Genomic DNA, 16,185 nt, shown 5'->3' with positions numbered 1-16,185 from the left:
CATGGCGCCGCGGCCGGGGGCCGCACCCGGCCTCCCTCCAGGCGGAACGCCTTCCCCGCCGGCCTTCGCGCGGCGCCTTCGGAGGGGAAGGAGGAGGGGAAAGAGGAAGCGACGGAGGGACGCGGCGACGGCCGCGCGTTACGCAAGTTCCCGCGCAACCGTAGAAGGCGCTCTGCCCCGGCGACTGCGCAAGACCCGCCCCGCGTCCGGCCGCGCCCCACCACCAGCGGCCGCGGGGGGGGCGGGGCCGCGGCGGGCACTGCTCTCTGCGCGTGCGCCGGCCCCGCGCACGCGCCCTGCGGGGGCGAGAGCGCGTCAGCCGCCGCGGTGGCGGGGGGAGGGGGGGGCGAGCGGGGGCGGCGGGACCGGCCCCCTCACGGGGTGGTCCCGGTGTCGGGGGGGGGGCGCGGGCCTCTCGCCTCTCCCCGCGGAGGGGGCCGGGCCGGTGAGGTGATGGTAGATCCTCTCCTCGCCCCCGCGGGGCCGTTGGCCGCAGCCAGGTGAGGGGCCCAGGGCTCCCGAGCGGCCTGGCGCGGACGGGCGAGGTGAGCGGGGCCGGGGTGAGGGCACGGCTTAACGGCTGCCAGCCTCCCTGGGAAGCCAGGCGGCCTTGTCTTTGTATCCCGGTAAATTTTAAGGGACAACTGGTCATTGCTCCGTTGTTACTAGACCAGCTTCCATTCGTGCGTGGGCCTTAGCTGTCACAGAAAATCGTCACGTGTGTGGAGCCGTGCTTTAGTATTTTCTCACCTGAAACTGTATTTTCTGGCTCGCCACAACTATAAATTTAATCCATAACCATGGGCCTTATCACTGAGACCCAATGCTCTAGAAAATGAGTTTCTAAATGCTGTAGCAGCTTTGAGAAACCTTATTTTACAGGTACTGTGAATAGTATAATTACATTCTTTGTTATCATCCTAAAGGACAGCTGGGAACATGGATCAGAAGACGATGAGATCAGCAGCCCTCAAGACAGGAGAAATTTGCAAGTTGCAGCTGTAAGAGTTTGGTGGTGCTGAGCACCTGCAGTTGCCCCACGGTGTAATTCCCAGCTGGCAGCCTCGGATTCTGCTCGCTGGAATTGCCCGTCTCGTCTCTCCTCTGCCAGTTCAGGCACGTCGGTCAAAATGAGGCCACTGGGCTCTGTCTCTAGAGCAGTGTCATGAAAAATTTGTCCCATTCTCAATCTGAAGCAACCCATTGACAGCCATAGGATTCCTGCTACACCTAAAAAGTACTGACATCCCCAAAGCTCTTACCATCTTTGCCAGAAAAATAAAAAAACATAACCCAACCTGTTCCTGTAAGGAGACCAGCAGCATCCATGTAACACCCTGGCTGAAAGAATTAACCCTCTCTTCTATTATTTGCTCTATTAATGGTGATTTGTTTAAACATTGGATTTAATTCCCTAAGAAGAAAGAGGATCTTTTCTGTCTGTACTTTTTTGAATGGTGTGTCTACAATGGGGGTTACCAAATAATTTATCAGCACCTGCCAGGCTAAGTAATAAAAGTCTTGGTGCTAGTGCAGAGGAGAACGCTAAGAGCTGGCTCAGTTGGCTCACTGGAGGAACTTTCTGCTCTTCAGCTGATGGGGGGGCATGGGAAATGGCCTTCATACAGACAAGGTCCAGTGCCTTGACACTCGTCACTGTCTCTCGCCCATCCTGGTGGTCGCAACACCAGGAAGGCAGCTCACCAGGCAGGACAGCAGTTGACTAGTGCTGTCCCTGCAACCTGACTGCGCTCAGCTTGGCTCGTTACCTCTCCATTGGAACAGAGCACAGAGCTCGCCACTGCCAGTGGCAGAAAGGCTTTAGGCTCAGCTTCTTCTCCCTACAGCTACATCCACTGGGATTTCTGAAGTGCTCCCTGCTGTTAGTCTAAGCAGGGCCTTCAAAAGGGATCTCTTGCCCATGCATGATTGGTCCCACGCAGCAGAAAGGGGCAAAGCTTCTGAGGCATCCGTTCCCAAATCCCAGGCTCACAGCCTTCTTTGAGAGACCTAGTAGGGGTCATGGGTAGAAAAACAATGATAAACTCCACCTCTTTCAGGAAGGTATGTCCAGCTATGTAAAATATGTGTAGCACTGACAGGCCAGGAAGTGAGCTTCAACACCAGACCTGTAATTGTCCAGGTTGCCTAATTGCTAGCTTGCTCCCTGGCTCTGTTTTGCAACTGCTTTTAATTAATCCTCTTCATAACAATGTCCAGGGGTATTATTTCAATGACAGTTCACTCCAAAGACAGCTCCCAAGAGAGCAGTGTGGATTTGGGGAACCCGCCACCCGAGATAGGACTCCAATATTAATAAAAAAAATTCACCATGAGGGTGACTAAGCACTGTAATATATTGCCCACAAAGATCTGTGAAATCTTCTGTGGAGATACTCACAGCTTGGCTGAGCAAGACCCTCAGTACTGATCCAACTTTGAAGTTAGACCTGCTTTGAGCAGACGGTTGGGCTAGCTGACCTCTAGCAGTCCCTTCCAACCAACATTTTTCCATGATTCATCAGGCTTTGAACCCTCAAGTACCCTCAGATACTCACAGCACTACGTCACGGGGTCTGAGATACACAGGCTCATGCTTACGAAATAGAAACCGCTGCCTTGGCAAACTGTAGCACAGCGTTCACCATCAGGAACTTGGAAACAGAAAAAAAAAACCATCCCGTGACAGGGCCACAGGGCTACCGCAGAGTCGAGAGGAGACCCGTGGCTGTGCAGCACAAACAAGGCCACTGTGTTGTGGATGGATGTAACCCCAAGCAATGTGGATGTGAGCCAGGTCTTGCCGTTTAGCTTCAGGGTCAGGGACCCTTCCCGACTCTTTGAGCAGCGAGGCTGTGCATACACAGGCTGAAGGAGAACGTGCACAGTCAGTGTAACGTGAAAAACCTAGAACAAGAAGTGAATTACAACTTAAAGGAAGCATTGCTGAGGACAGTCTACTGAATCCATGGCACAGTCCAAAATCCAAACAGGGCTACCGTGCTAGTGATGTAAACATTTTTTGGGGACATTTTAAGCTTTTCTAGTCTTGAACACAGTCAGGACTGCATTCAGTTACTGAACTGTTACGGCATTCAATAACTACGTAGGATAAAATAATCAAAAAATATACTACCTAGCACTAAACTGGAAGTTTGGGGTGACAGTTTCATTACAGTGAAAGGAGGAGAGAAAAAATTGATAGGTGTACATTTTCAACTCAGACAAGATTATTTTCTTTAGGAAAACCTAGCAACTGTGCCAATTTAGAAAATATCCAGAAGAATCAAGCTGTTCTTTATGAAACAAACTGTGTTTCTTTCACGAACCTAAGAACTACAGTGAGATATTTAGGAAAGGCATATGTCTCCTCTAAATCAGGATAATAAGGAAGTATTTACATACAGTCACAGGTAAAAGCATAGGGAACCAAGACAGCCTAGTTGCTTTCCCACCCTTCCAAAGCACTTTAAGAGAGGTGATACAAGGTTTAATAACATAGCCTTTATTGATGACACTGGAAAGCAGACGTTTTAAAGCAACTAATTTTTCATGAACAGGAAAGAAAATTTTACTTCCTATGATGTAATAACGTAAAATCTGTTAAAGTCACTAATATTAAAAAAAAAAAGTTTGCGTACTTCGTAATGTAGTACCATCAAGAAGTCCTAAGTAACTGTGTTTTCTATAAGAAAGAGGAAAATAAAACAGATTTGCATGGACAGAAGTCAATAGTGTAAAACAATTAAATGTATGTTCTAAGAAATTCTGATGGTTTGTGAGCTCAGTTCTTGAGGATGGCTAAAGAAACAGATCCTAGCAGGATCAAACCTTGTATATTTACACTCATAGGTGTAAAAGTAATATAACCAGTTAATTGAAATATGCATTTTCAGTATTGTTCTGAAAATTAATGAAGTCTAGAAGCTAAATTTTAAGCCCAGGTGTTCACATTTGAAATAAAATACTTCTCGCATCCTGTATGTATCCTTAAGGCAAAGTATGTTATCATTTGAAAATACCTTGTATATAGTTTCTGCATAAAAATACAAAATAAAAAATAAAACTATATATATATTTAATGGAATACTATTATGTATGGTCCAGCAGAATAAGGCACGAAAAGTAAATAGAATGCAAAAGCATATATAAAAGTTAATGTGTTATTTTGAGTGGAATATAGCAAAATTCAAGTAGTTCTGAGTATGCTCATTTCTTGCAATAGGAATATATATTTTATATAGATATTTCATGCTAAGCCTGATGTACCAAGATTCATCATGTAAGCATAATCTATCAGAAGTAGGTCATTTGTACGGTGACTGTAGAAATCTGGTACTTTTCAAACCATCTGAAACAAGGCTCCTTTAATGAGATGACTTGGCCTGAAATCCAAGCGTGAATTTTTCCACGAGGCAAAGTACGTGGGTTTCTTGCCCAAGTCACTCGACTTGGGCAAGTTTTGTGTGCATGCTTTATTTGAGGGTTAATACTTTCATTAATATAAATGACAATACACGCCCCCAAAGTTGGACACATTCGCACAGTTTGTTTTCGCAGGTATTCACAAGCAAATTTTCCGCCTCTGTAAATTTCCGCAGAGATTACTGTGCGGAATGGGCCACTTGCATCGGTTCCACTGCATTATCAGGGTCGGAAACCCTTCAGGTGAGCTGGTATTTAATTTAGTTTGGAAGTACGGTCTGTTCATCAACAAATAAGCATACGTGTACATGTATAGAGAACAGAGAATCTTAAGGTATTTCGGTTTGATAGAAGGCATACATCATCATTTACTGTCTGATGGCAGCCTCAAAGCAGCCCCTCCCCGCCAAGTAATACATATAAGATTTTCACCAAGGAAGGGGAGAGCAGATGAAGTCTTTACTTCCTTCCCAAAGTTTCAGCTAGTTTCTTCAGTCTTTTCTTCAGCTCTAGAGGAAACTTCTCGTAACACTTTTTGCAGACAGGCTTCATATCAAACTCAACAAATTTATTCCTAAAATGACAAAGCAAAAACCAGACAAAGTTTCAGCAGCAGGGATAGTGAAAAAAAATTTTAAAAAGTATCCTATTAAACGTGCACAGGCAAAAAATTACAACTGCAATTTATACATATATATAAAGTTACTTTCACAAGGTTATACATCGTAGACAGTAATTACAGTACCCTGTTGAGTTAGTTATGCAGCTTTTACCCAAATGGCCGTATTTATTAACTGTGTCATTTAAAAAGCCTTTCAAACCTAATTGTAGAGCTAAACAGACTAAACATAAGATAATGGAATAACAAGTTAGTATTTCAAGTTGCAGTTGTGTGAAAAATACTTTGGTTTTGATTGCCACAAATTCATGCAAAAACTTAAAATAGAAGCATCCTTAGCACTGACCAAAGAAGAAAGGAGCAGAGGTGGTGGTGAGAAGGAAAAAAAGTTTACAAACAGATTGGCTTTTTCTTTTTCTGCTTCTCTTTATCCTTTGCTTCCCGTTCCCGTTTGGCAAGTCGTCGCTTAAATTCGTCTGGCATTTTCTCATAACAGTGTTTGCAGACAGGTTTTAGATCAATTTCAACAAACTTATCCCTTTAGAGTTAAACACAGAAAAAATAAAGGACAGAAGAGGAGAGAAGAGTTAAGAAGACTAACTGAAGGAGGACCTGAACAGACAGCTGAAAGAGACGTAAATCAGTAAGTGGAGCAAGAGGAAGAAAGATGCACCTATTTTCTCAGTGCTGCTTATATGTTTTTCATACTGTAACAGTTACACTATAGCAACATCTACACTTTGAAGATAACCACTGACATGTTTTGATAAACTCCGTTGTCGATAAACTTACTTGAGTGTTAACTTAGTGTTGCAAGTTGAACAAGCGAAACAGTTCACACACCATGCCTTATTCAGAGCAGACACAACTAGGGTGATGGGAAAAAAGAAATCATTAGCGTTACAGAAAAGAAAAAAAAAGATATTACAAAAATTTTAAGCTCACATGTTCATGAGGCATGAAAACAGCCATTTGATTCTTGTATCAAGTATTAAGGACCGTAACAATAACGGGGCAAGACTAGGAAGGCACATGTGAGCGTAGTGTAGCAGGACTGTGAAGCATTGATAAAGCTGTCTCTGAGGGTACATACAACTCTGTGTTCACCAGCAAGACCAGTTTAACCTATTTCTGCCTCCGGCTGCCTGCTTCCACCTCATCTCATAGCATGCTGACCTCAGACAACTGTTTTATGAGGCTGTGTTTCCAACTTAATCGGGAGACTTTTTCAGCTGAAAAGCAATCTAGCAAGCAGGTGTTTATGTTTTCATTTGGTTTCATTTCTCAGCTCCTGTTCAGACTGCAGCGCCATCAACAGTAGCACTTGCCCGGCCGAAGAAAATAACGTGAAGCCAGCAGTCAGGACACTGCTGGTAAATCAGGACTACCAAGGTGAAAAAATTTATGGACTCGTGGGATGAATTACTTGATCAAGACAAACTTGGGTATATTTTTATTCTTCGCTTTGGAGAGAAAGTAACTATTTTCTCTTTGTTCTGTATCTCAATCCGTTTTCTGTTCTTCCTCTCTTTCAATGTACCCTTCCACTTTTCCCTGCCAAAATTTGCCTATCTTCTTAATCTAAATTAGAAGATGCAGGACAATGGTTTTCTCATAAAATACAGCATTTTGTCAACAACAAACAGAATGAGAGCATCGTCATGCAGAGCTTTTTTTCCTGCACTATGGGGCAAGCACATCCACAAAAGCATAGTTACTCCACTGCTTGCCAAAATACTACTAGTCAGATGAACGTCTTCGCTCCCAAGCAACCTCTGTAATAGTCATAGACACCCTCCTGAAAAACTGCTGCCACAGATGTTTGTTTCACCAGAGAGAGAACAATACTGGATACTCATCATTTGTGACAGCAGTGTCAAATTTCTGTGCAGAAGTGAAAGAAGAAATGTAAAATAACTGAAGATGTACGTTGAAAATAAAGAAATTACTGCATTACACCACATTCTGTTCAGTTCAGAGACCAAAACATACAATATGCGCATCAAGATTATGTGGTGTAACATTAGAAACATACAGAAATGTAGTTATCAGACACGGCTGAATTTATTCATTCACCTCAAGATCCAGTTCTGCTCATTCTGGTAGGATTTTAATGAAGAGGAGGACACTGTTTCCTCCAAGGTGTTCTAGATTGTCATTCTGCAGGTGTAGTCCAGTCCAGAAAATGTGGGGAAAGCACATCTCTGGAATGTACGTCCCACCCTATATTTACATGACTGTGAACTACTTTATGTCTCTTTTTACATGCTAGAGGCTTCCTCCCACTTTGCTAATGGCTTTGGCTTAGGTGAGGCTAACACTGGTATTATAGTATTTACTTCAGGCAGGGGTAAATAGGCACATAATAATGTTGCATTATTTCAGGTAGAATAATTTGCTTCTTGGCATTTTATCATAGCTGGTTGTCCAAATAAACCCCTCCAAAACACTTCCCCCCCCCAAAAAAAAACCAACCAAACTTAAAACACTTGCTTCCAGTTCTGCCTTTATAGGACACATCTTTCCAAATACAATCTTTCCTGGTTTTGTGACATTAACATCAGCCTAGATTTTCAAAAGACAGGTGCCTGTGATAGATAGGTAGATATCTCTAGGAACCAAACTGAAATAATGGGAACTAGGCGCTTCAAAAAAAATCCCTTAGAGTGCCCACCCACATCTTTCAATATCTAAATACTTTTTCAAATTCGGTTCATGATCTCTAAATTTGTTGGGGAGATGCCCGTGTGGTCATCCTCGCCCTTGCCTGTCTTCTTTTTTGAAGTCGGTGGGGCAGGAAGCCACCTCTGTGCATCTCCCGGCATCCTTGGCCTTTGCATGTTACTAAAGGGTTTCCAGTTGACCACAGTTCTCTTCAGTTACTGGGTGGTCTTCCACACCATCATGAAACACCATTTGGTCTCTGACTAATTAGCTCAACCTAATTTCTGATCAAGAGAATGGCTGTTTTTGTTTTAAAGAGAACAATCAAGGATTCAACAGGGAGCTGCTTTCCCCTTACTTCCCCTTCTAAAGAGAACTTCCATCAGAAAGGAACATTAAGGAAACAGTTAGAAAAGTGCTTACCGTCTCCTTCAATCACACGGTTGCAATGGAAACAAACATCACCGAATAGCTGAAGACGAAAGAGAAGTAATGAATTTTTAATGTAACGATTTTATCGAGGGTAGCTTCTCAAACTAACAAAATAACTGTATTTCAGCTGATGAGCACAATAGCTTTCCTATTTATTTCAGTAAAATAAGAGAATGCTGGCAAGTCTGGTTTGGTTTTCCGAGTACATTTTGCATCATCTCATCACAAAAAGTCTTTACAATATTAAAGATGAAAACATTTGTTTACATCTCTTTGATCATCTGTAAATATGATTTTGGCTTTTTTTAACATTTCTCTAATCCTTAACATTTGAAATACAGCAGTCAGTGTCACAGACACATCATTACTAATCAGCCAATTTAACATTTGGACTTACATGCATGACTAGAACAACATATTGCTGTTTCTGGCAAAAACTGTAAGGAAATGTTTTTTTTATTTAAAAAAAAATAAAAAAGGAAAATTTAGGCCAAAAATTATTCATTCTATTTCCAGGCTTAACATTTGTCCACAATGTGACAATTAAGAAGGTCCCAAAATTTCATGTATTTTTTCTAACTGTAGTAGTTAACCTGGTAAAAGACATCCACTCTACATACAGCTCTTGTCTGGTATATGTACTTACCCCATCATGGCTGCAACACTATTACTACTAATGTCATGGCATTTATTGTCTACAAGTATGCCAGCAACATTTCAACCATCTGCCCTTCATCACTGACAAATTAAGAATCCATCTGTAATTAGCAGATGCCTTACAACTCCCAAATGTAACCCCCAGTCTTGTATTTATACGAGCGAAGAGGTGGACGTGACACAACGCAGATGGCTTCCAAATAAGAAGGTCTATACATCGTGGTGCTGGACTACACAATCGAGGGAGCCTGGAGAGAGATGGTACCATGGTATATAACTCCTATATAAATGCAAGTGGTCACTAGGTGGTGTCCTCTGACAAATTTAGTCTTCGCAGTCTTCAGCAACCTAATGAATGAGCTGGGTGATGCAGTGTATGTTAACACACAGTCATCTTAGAGTAGCAGCTGTAGGGAAAAACACACGACTCACTAGGGCCTCATCTTAAACCGCAGCTACTGAGCGGCAAATCTTCTTCAGCTTCTTGGGAAAGATTGAGTGTCATTAGCTGCTCTGATCTCACACACATGTAAAAGCTCGTAACAGCTCTACGTAAGTACCACTAAGCTTGATGAACAACCCGATGCTGATTGTCCTGGCTAGCCTTTGTGAATCCCTGCAGTTTTCTTTCTCAATACCAGACCGATGTATAGAGAAACCCATATAAATTGACTGCCACAGAACATCTGGTAATTGGCATTATACCCACAGGTGCCTACACGAAAACAGAAGAACGTCTATGTCATGAAACCAATTCATGAGTTTACCAATTAACACTATTTTTAAAAATATGCAACCTTACCTGATTGTAGTGGGTTTCACAATATGCCAAACCTTTTCTCTCGTAATGACGATGACCCAGGAATGGCTTTTCACATTTTGCACAAACAAAATGCTACAAAGAAAATTACATACAATTTTTTGGATTACTTGGAAGTAATGGTACTTTTTCTGGAAAGCAAACCAACCAAACCCAGTACTGAACATGACTGAAGTCTACTGAGCTAGCTGTGCCATCTTGAAAAGGAGAGTTAAAACTTGTTTCTACATTTAGACCACCAAAATAATGCTCCTTTTAATGCCTTCAACATTTCAATCCAAAAGTTACAAAAAAAAAAAATCAAGCCAAGGGATTCTGGTATGTTATCAATGAACAGAATGAAGAGATTTTAAATAATTTGCACCAACATTACACTCTTGTGAAGAAAGCATTTGCTGGAGGAGATTTTCAAAACAACAAAAGGAATAGACTGTTTATCTTCCTAAATCTTGCACATGGCCCTGAAATACAAACCCTCACATAAAGTGCTTTAGAGATATTTACATGGCAGGTGACTATGGAAGACATACTTATCTTCCTAAATCTTGCACATGGCCCTGAAATACAAACCCTCACATAAAGTGCTTTAGAGATATTTACATGGCAGGTGACTATGGAAGACATACGGGTATTACGATGCTCAGTAATATTATGGTTGCCACAGAATTTTACTGCCTTACCACATGTACTGTTTTGCACTCTGAAATTTTCTTCTATAAGGACCTCACAGTGCTTCCTTTGATTACTGATTTTAGCTTCACAGTCAAAGCTTTCTGTAAGGTAGGAGATAACTCCTACTTCACAGTGGAAGACCAGCCACAAGAAGGTTGAAGATGGGATTAGGAGAAGGCATTTACTAATCCTTGCTGCATACTTTGCTAATCCTTTCATTGAAATTGATCAGCAAAATCCCAAATAAGTATGTTAATGTTTATGTTTGGAAAAGACAATGTGTCATCTGACGTTTACCTCCACATGCCATTGTTTGCCCATAGCATTCACCACACGGCCTTCAATTGGTCTTCTACATGCCCCACAGATGGGGACACCCATTTTGTCATGGCAGGGTAAGCAGTATAATTCTCCCTTCAACTCACGAGCATCAGCAGTAAGTTCCTTCCTGTTCAAAAGTTAATGAATTGAGAGCATGAATAAAGGCACCGAACAATGTCAACTCTTGAGAGTTTCTGAAAAGAAAAAAATAATTTTTAGCATTTGTTTTAGAAATTGTATTTGTACTACAGTAACGCAGCAGCTTCAAATATGACATAGTTGAACATCGTTCAAGACTGATCACAGTAAACCGAGAACAGGCTGCTAAGCAAGATGCACTAAGTCTCTCTGAAAACAGCTACTGAGCTATTGTCATTCTGCATTCTGGTTATGTAGCACAAATGTGTGTCTGCAAGCTGTAGACATGTTTGGTTTATATTCTGGCACTCTTATCACCACTTTACTTAAGATTTATACAACTGTAACTGAAAGTAAAATGTAGTCTTCTGCATCTAGGTACATTTTCCCTGTTGTATCAAACTTCAGAGAAAGAAAACTACGGACCCACATGAGCTAGCCAAGTTTATTCATTGCCAATTGCAGAATCTCATATACTCTACTTTTTAGTAATGTGCATGGTTAGAATACTGAGAACAGCTAAACTTTAAACGTGACTGTACTCACTAATGCTCTCAACTGGTTGCCACTGACACACCACCACATGTTGTTACTCAAATCAGCCTTTGCTATGGCACTGAAATGATAGCTTCCTTTGCACCACAAATAAACAACTAATAATCCGTGCTATATCCTACAATGCCCCCTGATCTCCGCATCAGTGCAGGATGTAGAAATGTGCAGCTTCATGTACTGCAGCTGCAGAAGCTGATGAGGTGGGAGAAAGCTTCTAAGAAAAAGATAGGCTTTAAAAGGAGAGAACAAAGCTTGCATGCCACTCAACTAAAAAGAAATAACATAGGCAAGAGAGTAACTCAAGCAGCCAAAGAGGACCACTTTTCTTCCCTTCAGAGCAGAATAACAAGCTATCATTTCACTGCTACAGAAACCGTTATCTGTGTCCCTACTTTGTATTTTGGAAGGTACCACCTTGTCCTGCAGAGTCCAGCCTTTCTTTATTCCCCAACAGGTCAGCTGTTGTTTGAACTCAAGGTCCAACCCCCCCATCCCAAAAGCAGTTACACACATCTGGCCGCAAGGCACCCAGACCCCACCCCTCTTGCCAGTTGCACAGGACAGGTTTTCACTTTAAGATGTAAATCGATGAAGCAAATAAACCCAGCATTTTCCTGTTTTACTTTGCAGAACTCAAGTTACCCGCAGTTTGCACAGTTGAAATGATCAGGGTGATAAGGATCATTTTTGAATATGAGAGGCTGTTCGTCGATAATGGCATGACACTTCTGGCAAATGTACTTTCCCAGGCCTCTGGCTTTTTCCCTGTTATGGCAAGGACGGCAGAGATGTCTGAAACAGCATTAAAGAGAGAGGTAAGTACTGGTACCAGGTACTACGGTGCAAAATATAAACAAAAAATCTATTAGAATCTCATTTCAATCGGCCCTTTTTGGAGTGAAAATAGTCTTTAAAACACTTTCCTTGTTAGGCAAACCAAGTTCAGAAGAGGGAGGGCTATCATTTTATTTTCTGTCGCCACAGGGATAGAATTTCTTCAGCTCATTTGAGTTTAGGCTGTGTTGAAACACAGAAAACAAAGTTTGTGATAAATTCTCACTGCTGAATGTTTTACTCTCAAAATCCTAAAAATTTAGATTGGAAGCTGAATTATCACACAGGTCCTCATTCTTTAAATAACTACATATATCATATTAGACACATGAAGCCAATGGCCATAGGATCCACTTGTAAAACATTCTTGTGATCACAGCTGGTAAAAATATCCTACTCTGTGAGGTGTCCCACTGAACTTAAAGCAATTATTAATAAATAAGGTGCTAAACAAGACCAAAATTGGAAACGCAAGTTGGAAAAAGAAAGTAAAAACTCTTATTAAAAAAATAAAGACAATGCTTCTATATCTGAATGTTTTCTCTCTTCTTATGTATCACAATGGCCCCAAAACGTTACCAGGTAGAGAACATGTTTGCTGAGAAATCTGGTGTTGAAGTAGGTAAACTGTTAATATTTTAAGATACCCATTCTTAGTTTTGTAATGCACTCTTAGACCTCTTCCCCACAAAAGACGCTTCAGTTGCTCCACCTCAGCTGGAAAGCTTCAGGAACCAAAACCTCTCAGTCCCCTCTCTCAGTTCATTTTATTCATGATCAGTAACAGAAGGAAGGGTGAAGATTTACCTGCCGGCATTCTTGACAAATCCAATATCGGCCAATACTTGTTGGCAGATATCACAGCAGAAGCACTCTGGATGCCAGCTATTGTTCATAGCTTTAATAACACGACCAATAATGAACTCACCTGTGAGAAACACAACACCGGAATGTAAAATACCATGCTAGACAAAGTTAAAACCACAACCGAATTGCTACAGTGACATCATCATCCTCTTCCTCCCCACCAAATGTGGGAGGATATATTGCTTTCAGTATCATAGTTCTGGTTCTAAACTCTGGAATTTGGGTTTGTTTGGGTTTTTTGCTATGGGTCAGAAGAAAACACCCTTGCTGACAGAAGACCTTCTGTTCTTTACATATAAGCCCTTCTACATGCACACTCCACCTTCTCTCTGCAATCATCCTTTTTCAGTCCCTTCCCTGTTTTTACTTATCTGTTCTCAAACTGTTAAGAAATATATGGAATTCTTTATATAATACGGCTTTCTTGTGTCCTAGTCATCTTTCTCCTTTTCTTTTAGAAGACGACAATTGTAACTTGTCATGTACATAGTAGTGATTTCTACTCGACTAGGACCAAGCCTTGAAGGGGCTCTATACTCAAAGCACAACAGAACTGAGCTTGGGTGGCTGTGGACCTCCTGCAAAAAAAAAACCCCAGAGTCAAAACACAAAGCCGCAGTGAAGCTGCAGAACAGTCAATCCAACACACACAACTTCTGGCCTACCACAGGAATCCTGTGATGCATCAAAAAATAGCGTGAGAACTACTGTTTTGCATGCACAATGTGATTGTACTGCACAGGCAGTGGAGCCATGTCCACCACACACGGGATTTTGTCGTTCTCTATGCGGACGTTGTAGCCAAGGCCCCTAAGCAGTGCAAAGGCTCTGCCTAAAACGCATTGGGAGCTCAGCTTCCCAGTGCCACGGGAGGCTGAGTCCTGGCTTTGGAGAACGTACAACTCAAATGGCTGCCAAAGGGGAGCGATCGGGCAGGTATCTGATGCAGACGATAACATCCAGCGTGCGACTCTGTGGCGTTCCCATGAAGTCATAGCTTTTCAAGAACAAAACCTGATGGACTCTAGAAATGTCAGGAATGTGCAAGGCCTCATCGCTGACAACAGCCCCATCGATTTTGGCTGTGCTTACTAAATCCAAACAGTGGCAAAGCCCAGCTCTGCTCAGTACCTTGATGAGGTTTTAAGGGACAGGCAGCGTAGCTCCTCAGAAATTGCCACCAACCCTTTTCTTCCTCTTCCCCTGCTTGTTCACACCTGCAGCTTTAAATTCAAAGGTCCATAACATCTGCTTCCCTCTCACTTGGTGTTCAACCCCTCCCTCCGCATGGGGAAAGGCCTCACTGAGGTAAGTGAAAGCCGTAGCACCTTGCCAAGGTGCCACAGAAACACAAGAGCTTCCAGACCAGTTTAAGCAATAGTCAAGTAATGACTTCCCAGCCCTGCCCGAGCACGATGTGTCATGCACGGGGAGAAAAAAATGTGCAAATGATCCCAGCGCAGCAGACATGCAAGCATTTACATCAACAATGGCAAATAAAAAGCAGCCCTCAGTGTTATGTAGGGTGGACATTAGACGCTGAAGCCTTAAAGGTATTTGTTTCAAAAATACGACGGGGGACCAGCTGACCATCATTTGATTATAACACTAGATGATGAAGACTGTCCGTGCTTCTGTGGAGTAGGACAGCGTGGGTGGGTTACAATAGTCAAAGCAGATGACAAAGACTTTTTGCAGGGTTTCAGCTGCATGAGAAGGGCCAAATATGAGCACATGCAGATGTATAGATATATATAATCAGGAGTCATGAATGGTCTGTTCATTGGATCACTGGATCAACAGTTAAACCACTCACTCAAATAATGCAAACTTTTTTTTTTTTAATATTATTGTTTGATGACCTTTAGGAGAAGCAGCTTCCCAAATTCTCTGAAGTCTAGTTCATTCTGGAAGTTCAGATGCTCAGCTGCACAGGGCCACCTTCCAGAGAACGTATACAAGGGTTGCACATCTTCCCCCACTGATGTTCCCATTTGTGATCGGTGTGAAGTGTTTCACCTCCATGTAAAACTTACCACATTGATGGCAGCAAGGGGCAAAAAGCATTTGAAAATCATGTTCACAGTACTTCCTCCCTTCAAACTGCAAATGGAAAAAAACCTGAGCGTTAGAGAGACGAGGAGCATGCCCTTAACATAAATGCTGTAGCATGCCAGTTTGTTTCCAGATGCAATTAGGTAATAAAACATGAGGGGCTGCACAAAAAACCAGACCATGTGCTAGGCATTAAATCCACCCACCTTGATTCAGCTACTAGTTAGCATGTAGCGTTAACAGCACACCTTTCCTCTAATACTGCTGAGAGTGTAAGGCGTTTTCTGTCACCCATTTACATCACAAGAGACATCTGAATTTTGACAGACTGGAGAAACACTGATGCAACTGAACGAATTCTGGGCAGGAAATTAGCTAACAAAAACCTTTCCTGGGGGGAAGCATTTTCCCTGAACCCATTTGATCTCTTCCCTACTCTACATTTCCTGCAAGAATGACCCAGCATACCAGAGGAAGTAAGTACAGGGAGAGGAAGAACACCCAGGGACAGAAATCTTTGCAATTTATGGAGCAGTACAGCCAAAACATGAAGAGAAATAAGGCTTTTCCTTCGTTATGCTTATTTCATAGAATCATAGAATCATTTAGGTTGGGAAAGACCCTTAAGATCATCGAGTCCAAATTTTAAGGAACAAAGTTCACTACATCAACCAGATGAAATAGGGAACTGATCTTCAGGGATTTGGATTTGCATCTGAATTTTCTCACAGCTTACAGAAGTTCAGCTGCAGTTCAAGCTTGCATAGGAAAAAAAAATCATGGAAAAAAAAAGTTCTACAGCACTGCATTAGCAACTTAGCCGAAGAATATGTAAAAACATGTAGGCAAGTATGTCCTGAAATGAAGGGAAATGTTTAGATACCTTCAGGCACATCATTACTAGACACAAATGCCAACAAGCATGTCAAAACCAGATAGACAATATTAGGTATGCTACAAAATGTTTGGATTTGAATGTCTGAGTTTAAAACAGTGGAAAAAGGGGGACAGCAGGAAACTCCACTCCTTTCTTTTTACTGGGTCTAAGAGAAAACAAAGCGAATAGCATAAAATACTACCCACAAATGAAATTCTGGTGCACGGGCAGAAAATACAGCAATGTGCT

The 16,185-nt window shown here is 42.0% G+C and overlaps 1 protein-coding gene and 1 long non-coding RNA gene across 9 annotated transcripts in view; one reads left to right on the top strand and one right to left on the bottom strand.

Annotated features, from left to right (window-relative positions):
- The first annotated feature begins 390 nt into the window (after nucleotides 1-390).
- Nucleotides 391-1,425, top strand: LOC143171339 (uncharacterized). The gene is made up of 2 exons (XR_012997181.1): nucleotides 391-545; nucleotides 927-1,425. It is a non-coding gene; the product is annotated as an uncharacterized LOC143171339 (long non-coding RNA).
- Nucleotides 1,426-3,484: 2,059 nt separating this feature from the next.
- The window catches only part of LIMS1 (LIM zinc finger domain containing 1), a 77,645-nt gene continuing 64,944 nt past the window's right edge, over nucleotides 3,485-16,185 (bottom strand). For 6 of the 8 annotated variants that reach the window (XM_076360236.1, XM_076360260.1, XM_076360253.1 and 3 more), the window contains exons 3-11: nucleotides 15,041-15,107; nucleotides 12,945-13,065; nucleotides 11,946-12,095; nucleotides 10,587-10,737; nucleotides 9,600-9,692; nucleotides 8,132-8,180; nucleotides 5,837-5,912; nucleotides 5,391-5,582; nucleotides 4,915-4,999 (exon numbers count right to left, since the gene is read on the bottom strand). In XM_076360236.1, the coding sequence (XP_076216351.1) occupies nucleotides 5,435-5,582; nucleotides 5,837-5,912; nucleotides 8,132-8,180; nucleotides 9,600-9,692; nucleotides 10,587-10,737; nucleotides 11,946-12,095; nucleotides 12,945-13,065; nucleotides 15,041-15,107 (855 nt within the window). In that variant the 3' untranslated portion in view covers nucleotides 4,915-4,999; nucleotides 5,391-5,434. Of the gene's footprint in view, nucleotides 5,000-5,390; nucleotides 5,583-5,836; nucleotides 5,913-8,131; nucleotides 8,181-9,599; nucleotides 9,693-10,586; nucleotides 10,738-11,945; nucleotides 12,096-12,944; nucleotides 13,066-15,040; nucleotides 15,108-16,185 lie in introns of all 8 variants that reach the window. The other 2 variants (XM_076360230.1, XM_076360209.1) reach the window with 1 other exon arrangement.

Source organism: Aptenodytes patagonicus, chromosome 1 (assembly GCF_965638725.1).
Source record: "Aptenodytes patagonicus chromosome 1, bAptPat1.pri.cur, whole genome shotgun sequence".
Taxonomy (NCBI): domain Eukaryota; kingdom Metazoa; phylum Chordata; class Aves; order Sphenisciformes; family Spheniscidae; genus Aptenodytes; species Aptenodytes patagonicus.
The sequence above is the reverse complement of the archived record's forward strand: the minus strand, read 5'-3'. Positions and strand labels throughout refer to the sequence as shown.